At 37.5% G+C, this 17700-nt stretch overlaps 1 protein-coding gene across 2 annotated transcripts; it reads left to right on the top strand.

Moving 5' to 3' along the window:
• On the top strand, positions 1 to 3705 carry si:dkey-6n21.13 (P2Y purinoceptor 3). 2 transcript variants are annotated; one of them, XM_062066841.1, is made up of 3 exons: positions 1 to 107; positions 191 to 309; positions 2038 to 3705. In XM_062066841.1, exon 3 carries the CDS (start codon positions 2138 to 2140, stop codon positions 3452 to 3454), a length of 1317 nt encoding a protein of 438 aa, XP_061922825.1. In that variant the 5' UTR covers positions 1 to 107; positions 191 to 309; positions 2038 to 2137; the 3' UTR covers positions 3455 to 3705. The 2 variants fall into 2 exon arrangements, with proteins under 2 accessions (XP_061922825.1, XP_061922824.1); XM_062066840.1 differs by having other exon boundaries at positions 191 to 333.
• The last annotated feature ends 13995 nt before the right edge of the window (positions 3706 to 17700 follow it).

Raw genomic sequence — 17700 nt, 5'->3', positions numbered from 1 at the left:
GGAGGCCAAGCTCTCTCTCTCTCACACACACACAGACACACAGGGATGACTTGAGAGGGAGGGGCTGTGTCACCATGGCAACAGGCTGCAAATCCCACGAGAAAAAGGTAAAAGCAAAAGTGGTCAAACTGTCAAGGTCTCTTCTTTACAACTCCCGGCCACTTCAGAGTGTTGTTTCTTTTTTACCTAGGACAGTTTTCATCCCGATGACGTGAACTTGTGGAGGATTTGTCTCTTTTCTCGTGTTTACTCTGATGGGGAACACGTCAGGATTGCAGCCATATGGAGGCCAAGTCACCGCCAGATGATGTAAGCATCTTTGCAGTGATGCAGGTATTTATGAGCTCCATGCACACAAACACATTGCTTTTCTCTCTGTCTTACTAAAACGTGACTCATATTACAAAATTATTTTTAGATTCAATATTGAACTAACTACTTGTCCCCTATAGACTACTCACAAAAAGTTAGGGATGCTGTATTGGGATTCCCTTTTACAGGTAAACATTATTTGGTCTTCTCTAAACTTCTTAAGGATCTAAAAAAAAAAAGCTAATTCACGTGATTTTTTTTCGGATTTAATGTTTTCTATTTTTTTCACCGTAAGGGACACATTATGCTTTTCTGTTCATCTTCCAGTTTCTGCATCTCGTTGCAATCTGATAACGACACTCTAAGCTCAGTGGCGAACATTGTGTTTAATGCCTCTCAATGGTAAGGTACTGTTGATTACTTGTGTCGCCTTCGTCTCAATAAGTCTAAATATAAACAGAATTGTTCAAATACCAACTCTAACTGAAGCGGGACATTTTTTCGTCCGTTCGTGGACCACGCACAGGTTGCCGTTCGGCTCATTGTTAGAGAACCGCATGTTGTGCGAAAAGTAGTCTAACTGGACATTCAAAAGTTTAAAAAGGGTCAAATTAAGTTCACAATTAAAGGTTATAGTGCATTTTTGGTTCATACTGACATTTCCCCTGAAAGCTGTATATTTTTGTAAGTAGTGTAGTTCACTAGTGATCTAATCAAGGTTTGTGTATACTTAAGAATGTCAAGTGTCTCTCATCCACCTCCATGGTCGGTGTCTTCTTATTGGTGGACCCGCCAGGACACATATCATGTGTTAGTGCAGCCTATAGGAGGGAAATTATTCCATACTTGTGCTTTGGCTGTACAAAGGCTGCATGTCAAAAAGCCACAGGTTGTAGCAGCTCGTTAATGGTACAGTGTCTTTACACCTTATTGGTGTTGCTTGGTTAATGTGTCATGTATGGTTTACATATTAGCCCAATTCACTATAAGTCAAGTGCTGCCATAGTGTCTGACGCTAACACAAACAGTCAAGCGAGTGTTGTTGCGTTTAAAAAGCAACATTACACTGACCCATGCTGTACGTCCTGCATGCTGTGTGGCAAGGAGCGGCCATGTATTTTGGAATTATTGATGTGTAAGGAGGATGAATGTACAGAGAGACACCATGCACGGACGTGTAGTTACTTATTGCTGAGTTAATGGGGTGAGAAGGGACTGAATCAGCAGCGTCCCCTCGTACACAGGAAGGCAAACACAAATCCACCGTGGACAACAGGAGGTGAAAAGCGCTATGCAAAGATCCGAGTCAGCAGTCGAAAGAAGAGTCGGGGAGGTGCGCTGAGGGGGAGAGACGTTTCTATTACTAAAAAAAAAACTTCAATGTTATTATTATTGTTATTAATCCTTAGTCGAAACTTCATCTTGATGCCAAGTCTTGTCTTTCTCTACTTTTGCCCTGTAATGTGGACCAGCCAGGACACCTCCATTTGCTGGGTGCTCACACTAAAAAACATCAGACAATCTTTATTTATTAACTACGGTGCCATTGTATTTCAACAAAACGATGCATTACGCCTAATGGGAAAGCAAAAAAAAATCATTTAACTATTTCCGACTGCGACTTTAGAGAGAAATAATTCATTGCAGTGCCATGCTTGAATAGAAACAAGAGTTGTGCCTTTAATTTCGCTATCAAAGTAGTTTTTTTTCTACTTGTACTTGTAGGTGAACAAACACCTGTGGTCCACAGAGGATCATAAGGAATGCCCGCCAATGACGACACAGAAGGTCCCTGAAGCAGCCAAACGTCACTAAATCCTTCACCATGACACCCAGAGGCAGAGTTCCACCCTACAACCTCCTCAGCACTTTCTCTCCCGCCACCTCCGCGCCCTCGCCGGCCTTCTGTAGCATCGACGAGTCGTACAAGTACATCTTCCTCCCCATCTGCTACTCCTTCACCTTCATTTTCAGTCTCTCTCTCAACGCCGTGGTCCTATACCGCTCCTTCCGCCGCACCAAGCGCTGGAACGCCTCGCTGATCTACATGGTCAATCTGGCCTCCACGGACTTCATGTACGGCCTGTCGCTGCCCTTCTTGGTGGCCAGCTATGTCATGCGGGACCGCTGGGTGTTTGGGGACTTCATGTGCCGCCTGGTCCGCTTCCTCTTCTACTTCAACCTCTATGGCTCCATCTTCTTCCTCACCTGCATCTCCGTGCACAGGTACCTGGGCATCTGCCACCCGATGAAGGTCATCACCCTGGAAACCAAGAAAGCGGTGAAGTGCACGTGCATCCTGGTTTGGATTGTTGTCTTTGCGCTCACCTGTCCCATCTTCCGCTTTGCTCAGACGGGTCACGTGACCAGAGCGCCGGGACAACTGAGCAGCAACACGAGCGGTGCTGTCGACAGGTTAGCACTCGGTGCTAACGAAAGCCATGTTATCTTTGAGGAGTACCAGAACTGTTGGGACGATGCCATAGACAAGGAGTTCTCCGATTACGTCCCCTATGGCATTATTCTCCACTTGTTGGGCTTCTTTGTCCCCTTCTCCATCATCGCCTGGTGTTACTCCCACGTGGTCCTCACCATCTTCAAGACACTGCACTCTCGGCCTTCTTCTCGGCGAGGATATGCCGGCGTGGAAAAGAGCCCCCTCGGGAGACGAGGACACAACAAAATGTCCAGGCCGCTGGGTAGGGAGGAAGGTGTTTCTGTTTTCTTGGGCGCCAACTCGCCTTATGCCAGCCGCAGACGAAAATCCATCAGGACCATCATCACCATCACCCTCCTCTTCGCCCTGTGCTTCTTCCCCTTCCACGTGACCAGGACCATCTTCCTGCTCTTGAAGGTGACCAAGGGAGTTCCGTGCCGCACCATGACCATGGTGTCCATGTGCTACAAGATCACCAGGCCCTTGGCATCCTTCAACGCCTGGCTCAACGCCCTCCTCTACTTCCTTACCAAAGACAAGGGCGGAGCACACTGCTGCCCCCCCGCCAACGCCGCAATGCAACACGGGGGGCCTCTGCTGCCCCTGAGGATGATGGGGAAGGGGGAGGATGTTGAGGAGGGCCCTGAGGCCATTCCACAACAGCTGGTCATACACGAACAGAGCAAAAGTCACATATTTGGTTGACTGATTTCACACATGAAGAGGAATGTGCATTCACTTCTTAGGTCACCTTGTTCCTCTTTCAAATCATACTGAGGGCAATATTAGATGAACAGGATACAAAAATTCCACTTGCTGAATGCCCTCATTTCCACTTGTCCACCACCTGTAAAAACTTTTCAATTACATTTTGAAGACTAAAACATCCCTTATAATCAACGTTTGCGTATTCTCAACATGATTACTACTTATGATTTTCTTCTCGTCATCTGTCACTGTGGCACAACAATATTATGAATGCTGCAAAAATATTGACAAGCGTGAATAAATTTTGACCTCATTGAAACAAATATTTTGTGGTTGAGGGACTTACTAATGGGTAGATTAGCTGTATGTAAACTATCCTCACCTTCTTAGTGTTTGGGTTTTCACTTTTGCTTGCTTTTACTACACTTAGACCAGAGTGTAGTATTAAAGAGAGCATGGCCAACTATACCACAGCCTAGTTTTTCTGACGAAATCATCATTGAAATGAAATGATCATTTCGCGATATTGCCATATTTTTGCTGAAAGGATTTAGTAGAGAACAACGATGATAAAGTTTGCAACTTTTGGTCGCTGATAAAAAAAACTTGCCCCTATCTGAAGTAGCGTGACGTCACAAGCTGGAGTGCTGCTCACATTTCCCTATTGTTTACACCAGCAGCGAGAGAGATTCGGACCGAGAAAGCGACGATTACCCCATTAATTTGAGCAAGGATGAAAGATTCGTGGATGAGGAAAGTTAGAGTGAAGGACTATAGTGCAGTGCAGGACGTATCTTTTTTCGCTCTGACCGTAACTTAGGTACAAGCTGGCTCATTGGATTCCACACTCTCTCCTTTTTATATTGTGGATCACGGATTTGTATTTTAAACCACCTCAGATACTATATCCTCTTGAAAATGAGAGTCGAGAACGCGAAATGGACATTCACAGTGACTTTTATCTCCACGACAATACATCAGCGAAACACTTTAGCTACGGAGCTAACGTGATAGCATCGGGCTCAAATGCAGATATAAGCAAAAGAAATAAACCCCTGACTGGAAGGATAGACAGAAAATCAACAATACTATTAAACCCTGGACATCTAAATACACGGTTAATGCTTTCCAGTTTGGCGAAGATTAACAATGCTGTTGCTAACGACGCCATTGAAGCTAACTTAGCAACGGGACTTCACAGAGCTATGATAAAAACATTAGCGCTCCACCTACGCCAGCCAGCCCTCATCTGCTCATCAACATCCGTGCTCACCTGCGTTCCAGCGATCGACGGAAGGACGAACGACTTCACCCGATCATCCGTGCGGTGGGCGGCTAGCGTCGGCTAGCGTCGGCTAGCGCGTCTGCTATCCAAGTCAAAGTCCTCCTGGTTGTGTTGCTACAGCCAGCCCTAATACACCGATCCCACCTACAACTTTCTTCTTTGCAGTCTTCATTGTTCATTAAACAAATTGCAAAAGATTCACCAACACAGATGTCCAGAATACTGTGGAATTTTGAGATGAAAACAGAGCTTTTTTGTATTGGATTCAAAGGTGTACCAATACTTCCGTTTAACTAGTGACGTCACTCGCATACGTCATCATACAAAGACGTTTTCAACCGGAAGTTTAGCGGGAAATTTAAAATTGCACTTTATAAGTTAACCCGGCCGTATTGGCATGTGTTGCAATGTTAAGATTTCATCATTGATATATAAACTATCAGACTGCGTGGTCGGTAGTAGTGGGTTTCAGTAGGCCTCTAAACATACTCCAGCTCATAAACTTACAATAAAACATTTTTTTTATTTCGTCAAAGTATAATTTAGCAGTCGTATTTAGCGCACTCTGCTGCTACATTCCTGCAGTGTTTAGTGACCAGCAGGCTCCCTAACACCCTCCCGGCGGCGCAATGAACGTAAAAAAAAATTCAATGAATGACCAAAAAACAAGGTGCATTTCCAGTTAAAATTATGTTTAAAGCTGAATGAGGGTAATATATTACCCTCATTCTGCTTTAAACATAATTTTAACTGGAAATGCACCAGATCATTGAATTTCAATCATTTGGATTCAATAAATAAAGGGTTTGAATGTTCTCCATAGCCAACATTATTAGTATTATTCTAACTGATCTTTCTTTTTTTTGTAACATGGTAAGTGAATAAGTGTACTTTTGAACTTATTTCCCTATATTTCTGCACAATAACTCAGATATGGCAACACTAGCGAGCAGTAGAGAATACGGAGTGATTTTCGGTCCAGAACATATTTTGCTCTATTCATTTTTGACATATTTCTTGCCACTTTGTGTTGTATATTTTTACATGTGATTACCAGTTCAATTTCTCATCTTTTATTACACCCAAAATGTAGTTTATTTTACTCTTTCGATGTCTACTCTGTCTTTTTGTATTTGTTCGACTTTCTCTTCTACTGTTACCAAATTGCATTATTATGTTTTACTGAGAGTCAAGGATAATCTGTTGTTGTCAAACAATCTCTGTAATTTATTAATTTATTCTGTTATTTGTATTAGCTTCTGTGTGTTCTCTCATGGAAAAAACGCAGACGACGTGTCATGTGTTTAGTTGCTCTCCAGTGTTGACGGCGAACCTTCACTTTACGTACTTAAGTTGTGGGAAAAGTGATCTAAAAGCTTTCCGCAATTGACGCAGGTGGAGCAGTCCCATGCTGCACAACAGGGCAATTTTAAACATTGTAAAACTAATGAGCAAGCGCCGCAAACATGGCGTCTGCTCAAAGTTAGTAGCAAACATAGCGCTCTGTAGTCTTGTGAGTGCCTTTTGACCAATCATCGAGGAGATTGCCTGGAACCGGGTAAATGAATTATATAGCGCTTTTCTACCTTCAAGGTCCTCAAAGCGCTTTGACACTTTTTCCACATTCACACACTGATGGCGGAAAGCTGCCATGCAATGCGCTAACTACGACCCATTAGGAGCAAGGGTATCTTGCCCAAAGACACAACGAACGTGACCAGAATGGCAGAAGCTGGAACCGAATCTGGAACCCTTAAGTTGCTGGCACCATCAACGCCACGTACGCCACCCCCCATACACGACTCTGACTTAAAAGTGTTTAAGGTGCCCCTTATTGGAACATCATGGGATCTTACTCACTTACTACACAAAAACAGCAGTTTATTTGACTTCTTTACCAGTGAGGGCGGGGAAAAAAATCAAAGGAAATTCACACTTTTATATATTTTTTTGATTTTCTAAAAAGGCTAAAAAAAAGTTATTTAAAGGGGAACTGCACTAGTTTTAGAATTTTGTCCCTCCTTCACAAACCTTATGAGGGACCAGAAGACAAAAATGTTTTGTTTGCATTCTAACATAGAAATCCGCTTGTTTTAGGTAGCTAGCAATGCAGCTAATGGGAGCAATCAATTCTACCTCCAAATCACTTTTAAAATGCATTCCAAAATCGTCAACAATACTTAATTTACGTTCCTTAACCCATATAATAACTCAACTATAGCAACATGGTTAATGTAAGAGCAAACACGGAGGAACTAGTTTTTTGTTTTTTTCCCTATCGTAGTAACACATAAACGTGCTATAGTATTAACCGTAAAAACTAACTACGGCAAAAGATAAGCTAGCTTTTACGTCAGCACGAATCGCGTTTGAGTTTGTAATGCACAACACTGCGATACGCCACCAGTTTGTACTGACGTAAAAACATGAACAATCATATTACAGTATCTGTAAAGGATTAGCCCACATTTCATGTTTTGTTTGTACACAACTAGCTCGACAACGTATGTACTGTAATGTACAGTGATGTGCTGTGTGTATCATGATCGATATTATAGTGACTTACTCGATGGACAGTTGTTCGTCTGGTCCAGCTAGGCGGGAGTGTGTCCAGTTGATTTGGGTCAACAATCCATTAGTTCGGCATAGCTTGGCTCAAAGTTCCATATTTGCAGCGTGATCCGTCTGCTCCAACATTTCACCCTCTTCTTCGTGCTCGCTTCTATAAGCAGTTCATCCTCAGTTCTAAAGTGTAAGGTTGTAAATAGAGATGTCCGATAATGTCTTTTTTGCCAATATCCGATATTCCGATATAATCCAACTCTTAATTACCGATTCTGATATCAACCAATACTGATACAGTATATATCCATCCATCCATTTTCTACCGCTTATTCCCTTCGGGGTCGCGGGGGGTGCTGGAGCCAATCTCAGCTACAATGGGGCGGAAGGGGGGGTACACCCTGGACAAGTCGCCACCTCATCGCAGGGCCAACATAGATAGACGGACAACATTCACACTCACATTCACACACTAGGGCCAATTTTTAGCCAATCAACCTATCCCCAGGTGCATGTCTTTGGAGGTGGGAGGAAGCCGGAGTACCCGGAGGGAACCCCTGCAGTCACAGGGAGAAGATGCAAGCTCCATACAGAAAAATCCCGAGCACGGGATTGAACTCAGGACTACTCAGGACCTTCGTATTGTGAGGCAGACGCACTAACCCCTCTACCACCGTGCTGCCCGTATGTATATATATATATATATATATATATATATAGAGAGATATATATATATATATATATATATATATATATATATATATATATATATATATATATATATATATATATATATACATATATATATATATATATATATATATATATATATATATATATATATATATATATATATATATATATATGTGTGTGTTTGTGTATGTACATTATGTACATATACTGTATATGTGTATGTATATCAGAATCAGAAATCAGAAATACTTTATTAATCCCCGAGGGGAAATTAAATATATATATGTATGTTTATATATATATATATATATATATATATATATATATATATATATATATATATATATATATATATATATGTGTGTGTGTGTGTGTGTGTGTATGTGTATCTATATACGTATATATATATATATATATATATATATATATATATATATATATATATATATATATATATATGTATATATATATATATATATATGTATATATATATATATATATATATATATATATATATGTATATATATATATATATATATGTATATATATATATATATATATATATATATATATATATATATATATATATATATACTGTATATTTATATATATATATATATGTGTGTGTGTATATATATATATATATATATATATATATATATATATATATATATATATCGTGGAATTAACACATTATTATGCCTAATTTTGTTGTGATGCCCCGCTGGATGCATTAAACAATGTAACAAAGTTTTCCAAAATAAATCAACTCAAGTTATGGACAAAAATGCCGACATGGCACTGCCATATTTATTATTGAAGTCACAAAGTGCATTATTTTTTTTGAACATGCCTCAAAACAGCAGCTTGGAATTTGGGACATGCTCTCCCTGAGAGAGCATGAGGAGGTTGAGGTGGGGGTGGGGAAGCGGGGGTGTATATTTTAGAATCCCGGAAGAGTTAGTGCTGCAAGGGTTTCTTGGTATTTGTACTGTTGTGTTTATGTTGTGTTACGGTGCGGATGTTCTCCCGAAATGTGTTTGTCATTCTTGTTTGGTGTGGCTTCACAGTGTGGCGCATATTTGTAACAGTGTTAAAGTTGTTCATACGGCCACCCTCAGTGTGACCTGTATGGCTGTTGGCCAAGTATGCATTGCATTCACTTGTGTGTGTGTGTGAAAAGCCGTAGATATTATGTGATTGGGCCGGCACGTAAAGGCAGTGCCTTTAAGGTTAATTGGTACTCTGTACTTCTCCCCACGTCCGTGTACCACTCCGTACAGCGGCGTTTTAAAAAGTCATAAATTTTACTTTTTGAAAAACCAATAGTGATCATTTCCGATATCACATTTTAAAGCATTTATCGGCCGATAATATCGGCGGCCCGATATAATCGGACATCTCTAGTTGTAAATCCTCATTTGTTCAAAAATAGTCGTCTTTGTTGTCTGTTACCAAGTCTGCCATAATAAGAAAACACACACGAGTAGGAACAAATTTGTTGCAGGAAATCAGAAATAAATGCGCCGAATAATTAGTTCCAGTAAATACTGTACATATTACATATTGTTATGAACCTGTCTGTTACTACATTATATACAGACTTGCAGCGTGTATATAAAACGTTGATGGAGGTTTTTTAAGTTGTTTTGGAGGGCTTTGAAGGCTACAACGGTGACTCCCATTAGCCGCATCTTACAAGCGTTTTTTTTATCATCTTTAAAATCCTATAAAAAAGACATGTGTATTATTGTCTCTCATAATGATTGTGAACGATAAGTGCAGTTTAATTTTAAATACAATATATATACATATATATACAGTGTGCATATTGACATATATATATATATATATATATATATATATATATATATATATATATATGTATGATTTATGTGTGTATATACAGTGTTCCCTCGCTACAACATGGTTTACTTTACGCAGCCTCGCTGTTACACAGATTTTTTAGTGTAATTTTTTAGTGTCGCATGCTTCTTTTCTTTTTTTTTACAGCGTATGAATGCACATTGTGTTCTGCGTCCTGATTTGCTAAGGGACTGTAGACCATTGTCAATCAATCCTCTTTATACCATGTGTCCTACAGTACAGAATGCGTTTAGCTTGCCTGATTTACAAAATTGTTTGATGCGAGCATACATATACTGTACAGTACTGTGAACGGAAAAAAACATATAATAAATTAAAAAAACAACCTGTAAACAAAAAATTATGCACAGTAAATGAAAAAAAAAATCCTGTAAATGAAAAAAACATAGGGTAAATGAAAAAAATATATAATAAATGAAAACACATATATAAAACGAAAAAACAAAACAAACTACTACGACACACGGATTTCACTTAAAGCGGGTATTTTTTTTAATGTAACCCCGTTAAACGAGAGAACACTGTATATGTATGTACATGTGTGTGTGTGTGTATATATATATATATATATATATATATATATATATATATATATATATATATATATATATATATATATATATATATATATATATATACATATATATGTATGTATGTATATGTATATATGCATTTGACCCATTCCCTTGTTCCACCCCCTGGGAGGTGAGCAGTGAGCAACAGCAGGGGCCGCGCTCTGGAATCATTTTGGTGATTTAACCCCCAATTCCAACCCTTGATGCTGAGTGCCAAGCAGGGAGGTAATGCTAATGGGTCCCATTTCTATAGTCTTTGGTGTGACTCGGCCGGGGTTTGAACTTATAACCTACCGATCTCAGGGCGGACACTCTAATATATATATATGTAAACATATTCAGTACAGGCCAAAAGGTTGGACACACCTTCTCATTTCAATGTGTTTTCTCTATTTTCATTACTATTTACCTTGTAGATTGTCACTGAAGGCATCAAAACTATGACACCTGTGAAGTGAAAACCATTTCAGGTGCCCCTTGAAGCTGGCTATTTTGAAGAAACTATAATATAAAGCATGTTTTCAGTTATTTCACCTTTTATTGTTAAATACATAACTCCACATGTGTTCATTCATTTTGATGCCTTCAGTGACAATCTACAATGTAAATAGTCATGAAAATAAAGAAAGCGCATCGAATGAGAAGGTGTGCCCAAACTTTTGCGTTTTCAATTCAGCTGAGACGTAAGTTGTCTGCCTTGCAAGGAGATTTCATCTAATTTTCATAGGCTTTGGAAACTGTTGCTTTGTCACCACCCTGTGTACAATGCGATTACTACACGTCAACAACCTTTAAATTTACTCTGAATGCAGCTGAGATAGGCTCCAGCACCCCCCGCCACCCGAAAGGGACAAGCGGTAGAAAAATGGATGGATGTCAGCTTGTGCATCATTTAGTTACATAATCCAATGAAAACAACTTTCCTTATAACCTGACTCTTGCCAGATCCTTGTAGTTCGTGAAGCTCAGCGAACTACAAGGATCTGGCGAGAGTCAGGTTACCCTCCTTAGTCATGGTAGGGAAAAAAAGAAGATTCAACCAACACAAAATGTCAACAGAAATGGTCAACCATAACACAATTAATCTACTCCCTGAACTTTGTGGGTATTATAAAAAACGTCCACGCACCATAAAAAAAAAATCAAGATTACCCCCATTTGAATAATTTACAAAGCATCATGGGAAAATGCAAAACACTCTCTCCACACTTATTAATGTTTGGCGCATTTTAGTTGTTTGATATTTATGATTACAAAACTTGAAGAAAGTCGTCACGGAAGTAAACAAGGTAGGAGTCAAACTTTCACACACTCTTAATGTCCATTCGACAGCCGTCAAGATCACAGACATTATATATATATATATATATATATATATATATATATATATATATATATATATATATATATATATATATATATATATATATATATATATATATATATATATATATATATATATATATATATATATATATATATATTATATATATATGTATATATATATATATATATATATATATATATATATATATATATATATATATATATATATATATATATATATGTATACATATTTATATAAAGCTATATATGTATATATGTACTTATAGATGTATGTATATACTGTATGCATATGTATATATAAACATATTATATATATATATATATATATATATATATATATATATATATATATATATATATATATATATATATATATGCAGTATATACCATGGTGATACTAACTAATAATAATAAGCTTTGTGACCTACAACAAAGCTATGTCTTGAACCGTGAAGGTTTATTTATGTCGTTTAATTAAAAAAGTCAGACTATTGTATTGTATAGATTCACTGCACATAGAAATATTTCAAGAATGTATAGCTTAAATTATTCATATTTTTAATGCTTATAAGCTAACAGCTAATAAAAACCTCCCAATGAAGTATCGCAAAAATGTATTCCAGTATAAAGAGCCTATTGTAAAACGATACTTTATTGATCCTTAGCAGACATTACTTCTATGTTTACATACAGTATAGCATGGACAGAATAATAAGAACAATTAAAGTAAAATAAAGAGATACAATTGAATTAAACCAAAACATTTATTTATGTCGTTAACTATTTTTGGCATTTTTGTTGCTTTGTGAATTGATTTTCTACACACATTTTAAAAAAGATTTGCTTGAATGAGTAACAATTCATTCCATTTGTATTTTCAGTAATGCCATATTGTAAATGTTATACTGCAACAGAAAAAGTGAGATTGCTAAAGTTGATCTCATCTGATGAAATGAAATTTCGTTCTTATCTGTACTGTAAAGTTCAAATTTGAATGACAATAAAAAGGAAGTCTAAATCTATCTTCTCCAAGTGAAATCAACATACAGTATAGTCAGCAGTTGTTGTATGGGTTGCATACACACTGAAATCCAACAGGGGGCGACACTTGAACTCTGGCGCAGGTTGAAAGTTCAAAACACCCGCCTTGTGTATTCTCCCGTGATGCACCGCGGCCACGAAAAGCCTGGAACGATTAGTAGAATAATACAACACAGAAAATAAATAAAAATCACAGGAGCGATATTATTTAAAAAGAAAGACATATTCTGTTTTGGGCGTTCAGTGGGCACCTTTTAGTGTTAAATAAATATTGCTGAATGCTGTTTAAAATTTATATTTATTTTTTTTGGCGTCGTCGTGAGGCTGAGGGGAGCAGCGGAGTTTGGGTGCTTGGCGCCACTTTCAAATCTTCCACAGACACAGAATGACAGTCCGCCTTCTAACGACTTTTTTTTTTTTTTTACTCACACGGAATATTTAACTTACTATTTGCGGAGCATTTCCTCACACTTATCGAAGGTAAGTCACTTTTTAAATCGACATTTCACTCGCTTTTCTTATTAAATATATTTTTGCAAAATATATTTTTATAACCAGCCTGTTTATTTGGGGGTGTCATGACGACAATTTGCGAATTAGAATTAGAATGGATGGATTGGTGTCGATTGTGCGTCAAAAGTCGACGCCCCAAACACTTTCAAACAAAGGCTGTGTCGCACTTTCTTTTCAACGACTTCCCCGTCTGACAGTCAGCTGCTCCTAGAATTATATGGCCCTCATTCAAGCACACCGCTTTCAACAACTAACCGAATGTCCAATTTGACGTTTTGCAATTAATGTCAAACTGAACGTTACACCAAACAGCAATAAATTGAAGTTACGTTACAAACCGACTGTTAGAGATGGACACTCGGGGTGGGCGATACGACACTTTTGGTATTGACCCGATATCAAGCGCGTACGGTTACAATTTTACCGATACCGATACTTTTTTCTTTTTTTTTTACCTCGAAAATGTACAAGCTCATTAAATGATTTTGTGACTTTTGCCTTTAATTTGTTGGTCATGATTGTAATTAGTCAAACACGGCACAAAAATGTAATGCAAACCAAAAGTTTTTGCCACAAACCCTTCTGTACAAGTTGACATGACAGGAACGTCTCCAAAAATAATTATTCCCTTTTATTATATACAATTGTTTTGCGTAAAACAAAGTCAATTCTGCTAAATAAAACTGTTTGCTCTCGTTCAAATCATTTGGCGTTTTACCCCCAAAGCCATCCGAGCAGTGTCAAAGATATCCATTGAGTTTGTAAACAATAAAAAAAGATAACAATATGAACGCAACAAAAACAAAAACACAATAATGTTTCGTTTTTTAAAATAATTCTGTAAATAAAGACCACTAAAAAAACCGAGCTCATCACGCTAGTATCGAGCGGATACTATGCCACTGGTATATCATCCAAAATACCGTTCTAAATATCAATGGTGTCGATACCAGGAGCACTGTCACAGTGTTTATTTTCACAAATACTGTATTTATCTCGTTTCGCACCATCTTCCTCCGATCCTGCTGCGTCATCACCATCTTACTGTAGATAAATTTGTGTCAAAACTTATTTACAGTAAATATATATATATATATATATATATATATATATATATATATATATATATATATATATATATATATATATATATATATATATATATATATATACTGTATATAAAATACAGTATTAATGTACTCTGTCTCAGAACTGTTTTGTCACATGCTAATTAATATTTGTGTATTTAATTTTTTGGCTTTATATGATTTAATTATACATTTACAGAAATATTGACAGCAATGATTGACTTTTCTTTTGTGAACAGAGAGCATTACAAATAGTAGCTTTTCCTATGCATTAGTTTATATATTATAATTTATTTATTTATAATATTATTTAAGTTGTATTAAAAAACATCTTTTAACAGGAACACAATCGGCTAGCTATGTTAACATTAGTGCTTTAACATAATTTTTTTTTTTTTTTTTTAAATGTCTGTTTTTCACAGTTACTAATTATATTTACGAAAATTGCTCATCGGTCAGAGGAAAGGTCAAGCTGTGCACATGGACAATACAAAAGCAGCCCCAGAGAAGCAACTAACAATTTGCAATTGTGTTGTTGTTATGATAGTCTTTACATTTAATGATAGCTAACATTAGAAGCTTATTTTGCCAAATAGCTGTCATTAGTTGATAAAATACATGTTCTTTGGGACGTAATTTACGTGCTAAAAGCCGGAAGAGGGCGGAATTTAACCCTTACAACACTTGCAAAAGTTCATGTGTTCTGGGATATACCCATGGTATAGATTTCAAATTCACAACTCTGATTAGTGTTAGAATTGACATTACTGTAATCTTTATTTGTGATGCAAAAATCATTGAAAATTAAATAAGTAGAAAACTATTTTTCAAAGCACCTGGAGAAAAACATTGTTGTTTTTTTACTGTGGTTTTCTTTTGACTACATTTAGCGGTCAGGGACTTTAAAAGTTTTGATTGATTGATTTTTTGTTTTTACCATGCACACTTATCAATATAATATTGGGCTTTGGCCCTTCAACAATACATAGGAAGTGCTCAAAGAAAGCTGTTAAAAATGTAGAGCAAATTTCGACACATTTTTCCAATATATTATAGGACTTAGTATGTGTGCATGCATGTGTGCGTGTGCACAGAAAAGAGTGGGCAGAGCTTCTTGGTGCATTTTGGTAAATTTGGCGTGTAGTTTCAGAACAGCACTTTCCACAAACTTAGTAGGCCCTCCTCCTACTTCTCTTCTTCCTCCTGCTGCCGGTCGCCTCCCATCTCATGAGCAACTTACTTAGCAGCAAGAGGAGGAAAGTCCACAATGAGTGTGAGTGTTGTACCAGAACATTGAACAGCCTATGTTCCTGCCTTAGCACAATACTTTGCAATGTTTCCCCAACTTCCATTTTTCCCTCACAGCACACTCTCTTTATTTTCTTCATTTTTACAGCCACTCAACCCCCCCTCCCTCCCTTGCTATCTTCTTTGCGGTGTGAATGCCTACAAAGGCCCAGGCAAGAGCCCCCCTCACGTCTCTCACAAATTAATTTTTATACTTGCCCACCCGGCCCCTACAGACTTGCCCTTTCACACCTGCCCCACTCACAACCCCAGGGGTGCACCTGATTTTTTCCCAGATTTTTCCGTGCACTGTGTGCTCATGTAGAAAGTGATGGCCGGGGGGAAAAGCTGCAGCCTTGTAGCTTTTTATGCCTGCTGAGCCTTCTCGCTGAGTCAGTGTGCGCAGCTGGGGCTCCAGCGAGGAGGCGTCGAGGAGCAGCACACGGCCAGGAGGTCAACAACTTTTTTTTCCTTTTTTTTTTTTTTTACCCCACTCTTACCCGCCACTCCCTCCAGCCCCATCACCCCACTGACCCCCACCCCCACTCAATTTCTCCTGCTTCCTTGGATCAGAGGTCAGAGTGTTCGCATTGACCTTTTCGAACATCTTTGTGCATCAATGCAAATAGTGTGTTGTGTTGTTGTATTGTCAGGTTGTGTGACTGTTGTATGTCATAGTTTATTCATTTGTTGTGAATTTCAGCAGCAGACGGTAAGTGAGTGAGTGAGTGTGCGTGTGTGTGTGCGTGTGTGTGTGTGCGTATGTGTGTGTTTTTTCCCCATTTTAAAATGGCCTCTGTGAATAAAGGCATCAGGTCTTTTTTTCTTCTTTTTCTTTCTTACTATCCATCCATCTTAATTTTACCTGCACACTTTTTTTCTCACTCACTCCATTTTTCCCCCCCTCCATCCCCCCGCCGGCACCCTCCCAGTCACTCTCTGTCATCTGTGCCAGCAAGATGTTCTTTCTACTGGATATATCTTTTTTGCTTAAATGTAATTATTTTATGAATATATGTATACATATTTTTGTCATGTGCTTTATCATGTCTAACGTTGAACTCTTTGATGTGTTTAAGGGCCTGCCACGTGTGGAAAAGTAGACTCTTCACTCTCTCGATCTTCACTTTTAAAGTTGGGGGAAAAAACAAAACATGATTTCATGGAAAATCTCCTGTAATAGCCTTTTTGTATTTATCTCTCAAATGGTTTCTCACATCTATCAATAATGAAAAGAAGACTTTAATACAATGGTGTACAAACATTTTCCACCAAGGGCCACATTTAAAAAAAGTCTAAGTAAAAAAAATATAACTCCATTTTGTGAAGATATTTGTAATGTATATAAAACCATGTACACATGCTAAAAAGGTATATGCATTGAAAGAAAAAAAAAATACCAAGGGCCACATTTAAAAAAAAATTAAAGTCTATTTTGTGCAGATATTTTTAATGTATATGTATACATGCTGAAAAGTTATATGCATTTAAAGAAAAAAACAGCCCTCATGTCAGCTATGTGTTATTGGTGTGACATGTATAAGTAGAAGTATTAACATTTAAACTCTCCTGTTTACATCAAGCCTGTCTACGTTTTTTATTTCATTTTAACCGTTTTCTTTTAATTAATTATTTTGAAATGTGCCACAAAAAAAAGAAAAAATATCTGATGGCCCCTGGGACACATTTTGAACATGGATTACGAGTAAAAGACGTGTGTCATATAAAAAGTGTTGCTTGATTAAACACTCAATGACAAGTAAGAACAGCTGTAGTTATGGTTTACTTCACATTTAAATTAAACGTGTCAATGTAGCTTTTAAAAAATCAACCAAGCTCTTTTAATTATTGACAAAAACTATGTTAATATGATCCATCATTTAGCCTTTTGGGGGCCCCAACTGTCATTTATGTTGATTTAAAAAAAATCTTTTAAGGGTTCTAAAAAGCATAAGGAACACTTTA

This window comes from Entelurus aequoreus, linkage group LG12 (genome assembly GCF_033978785.1).
Source record: "Entelurus aequoreus isolate RoL-2023_Sb linkage group LG12, RoL_Eaeq_v1.1, whole genome shotgun sequence".
In the NCBI taxonomy this organism is placed as follows: Eukaryota; Metazoa; Chordata; class Actinopteri; order Syngnathiformes; family Syngnathidae; genus Entelurus; species Entelurus aequoreus.
This window is presented reverse-complemented; position numbering and strand designations above follow the sequence as displayed.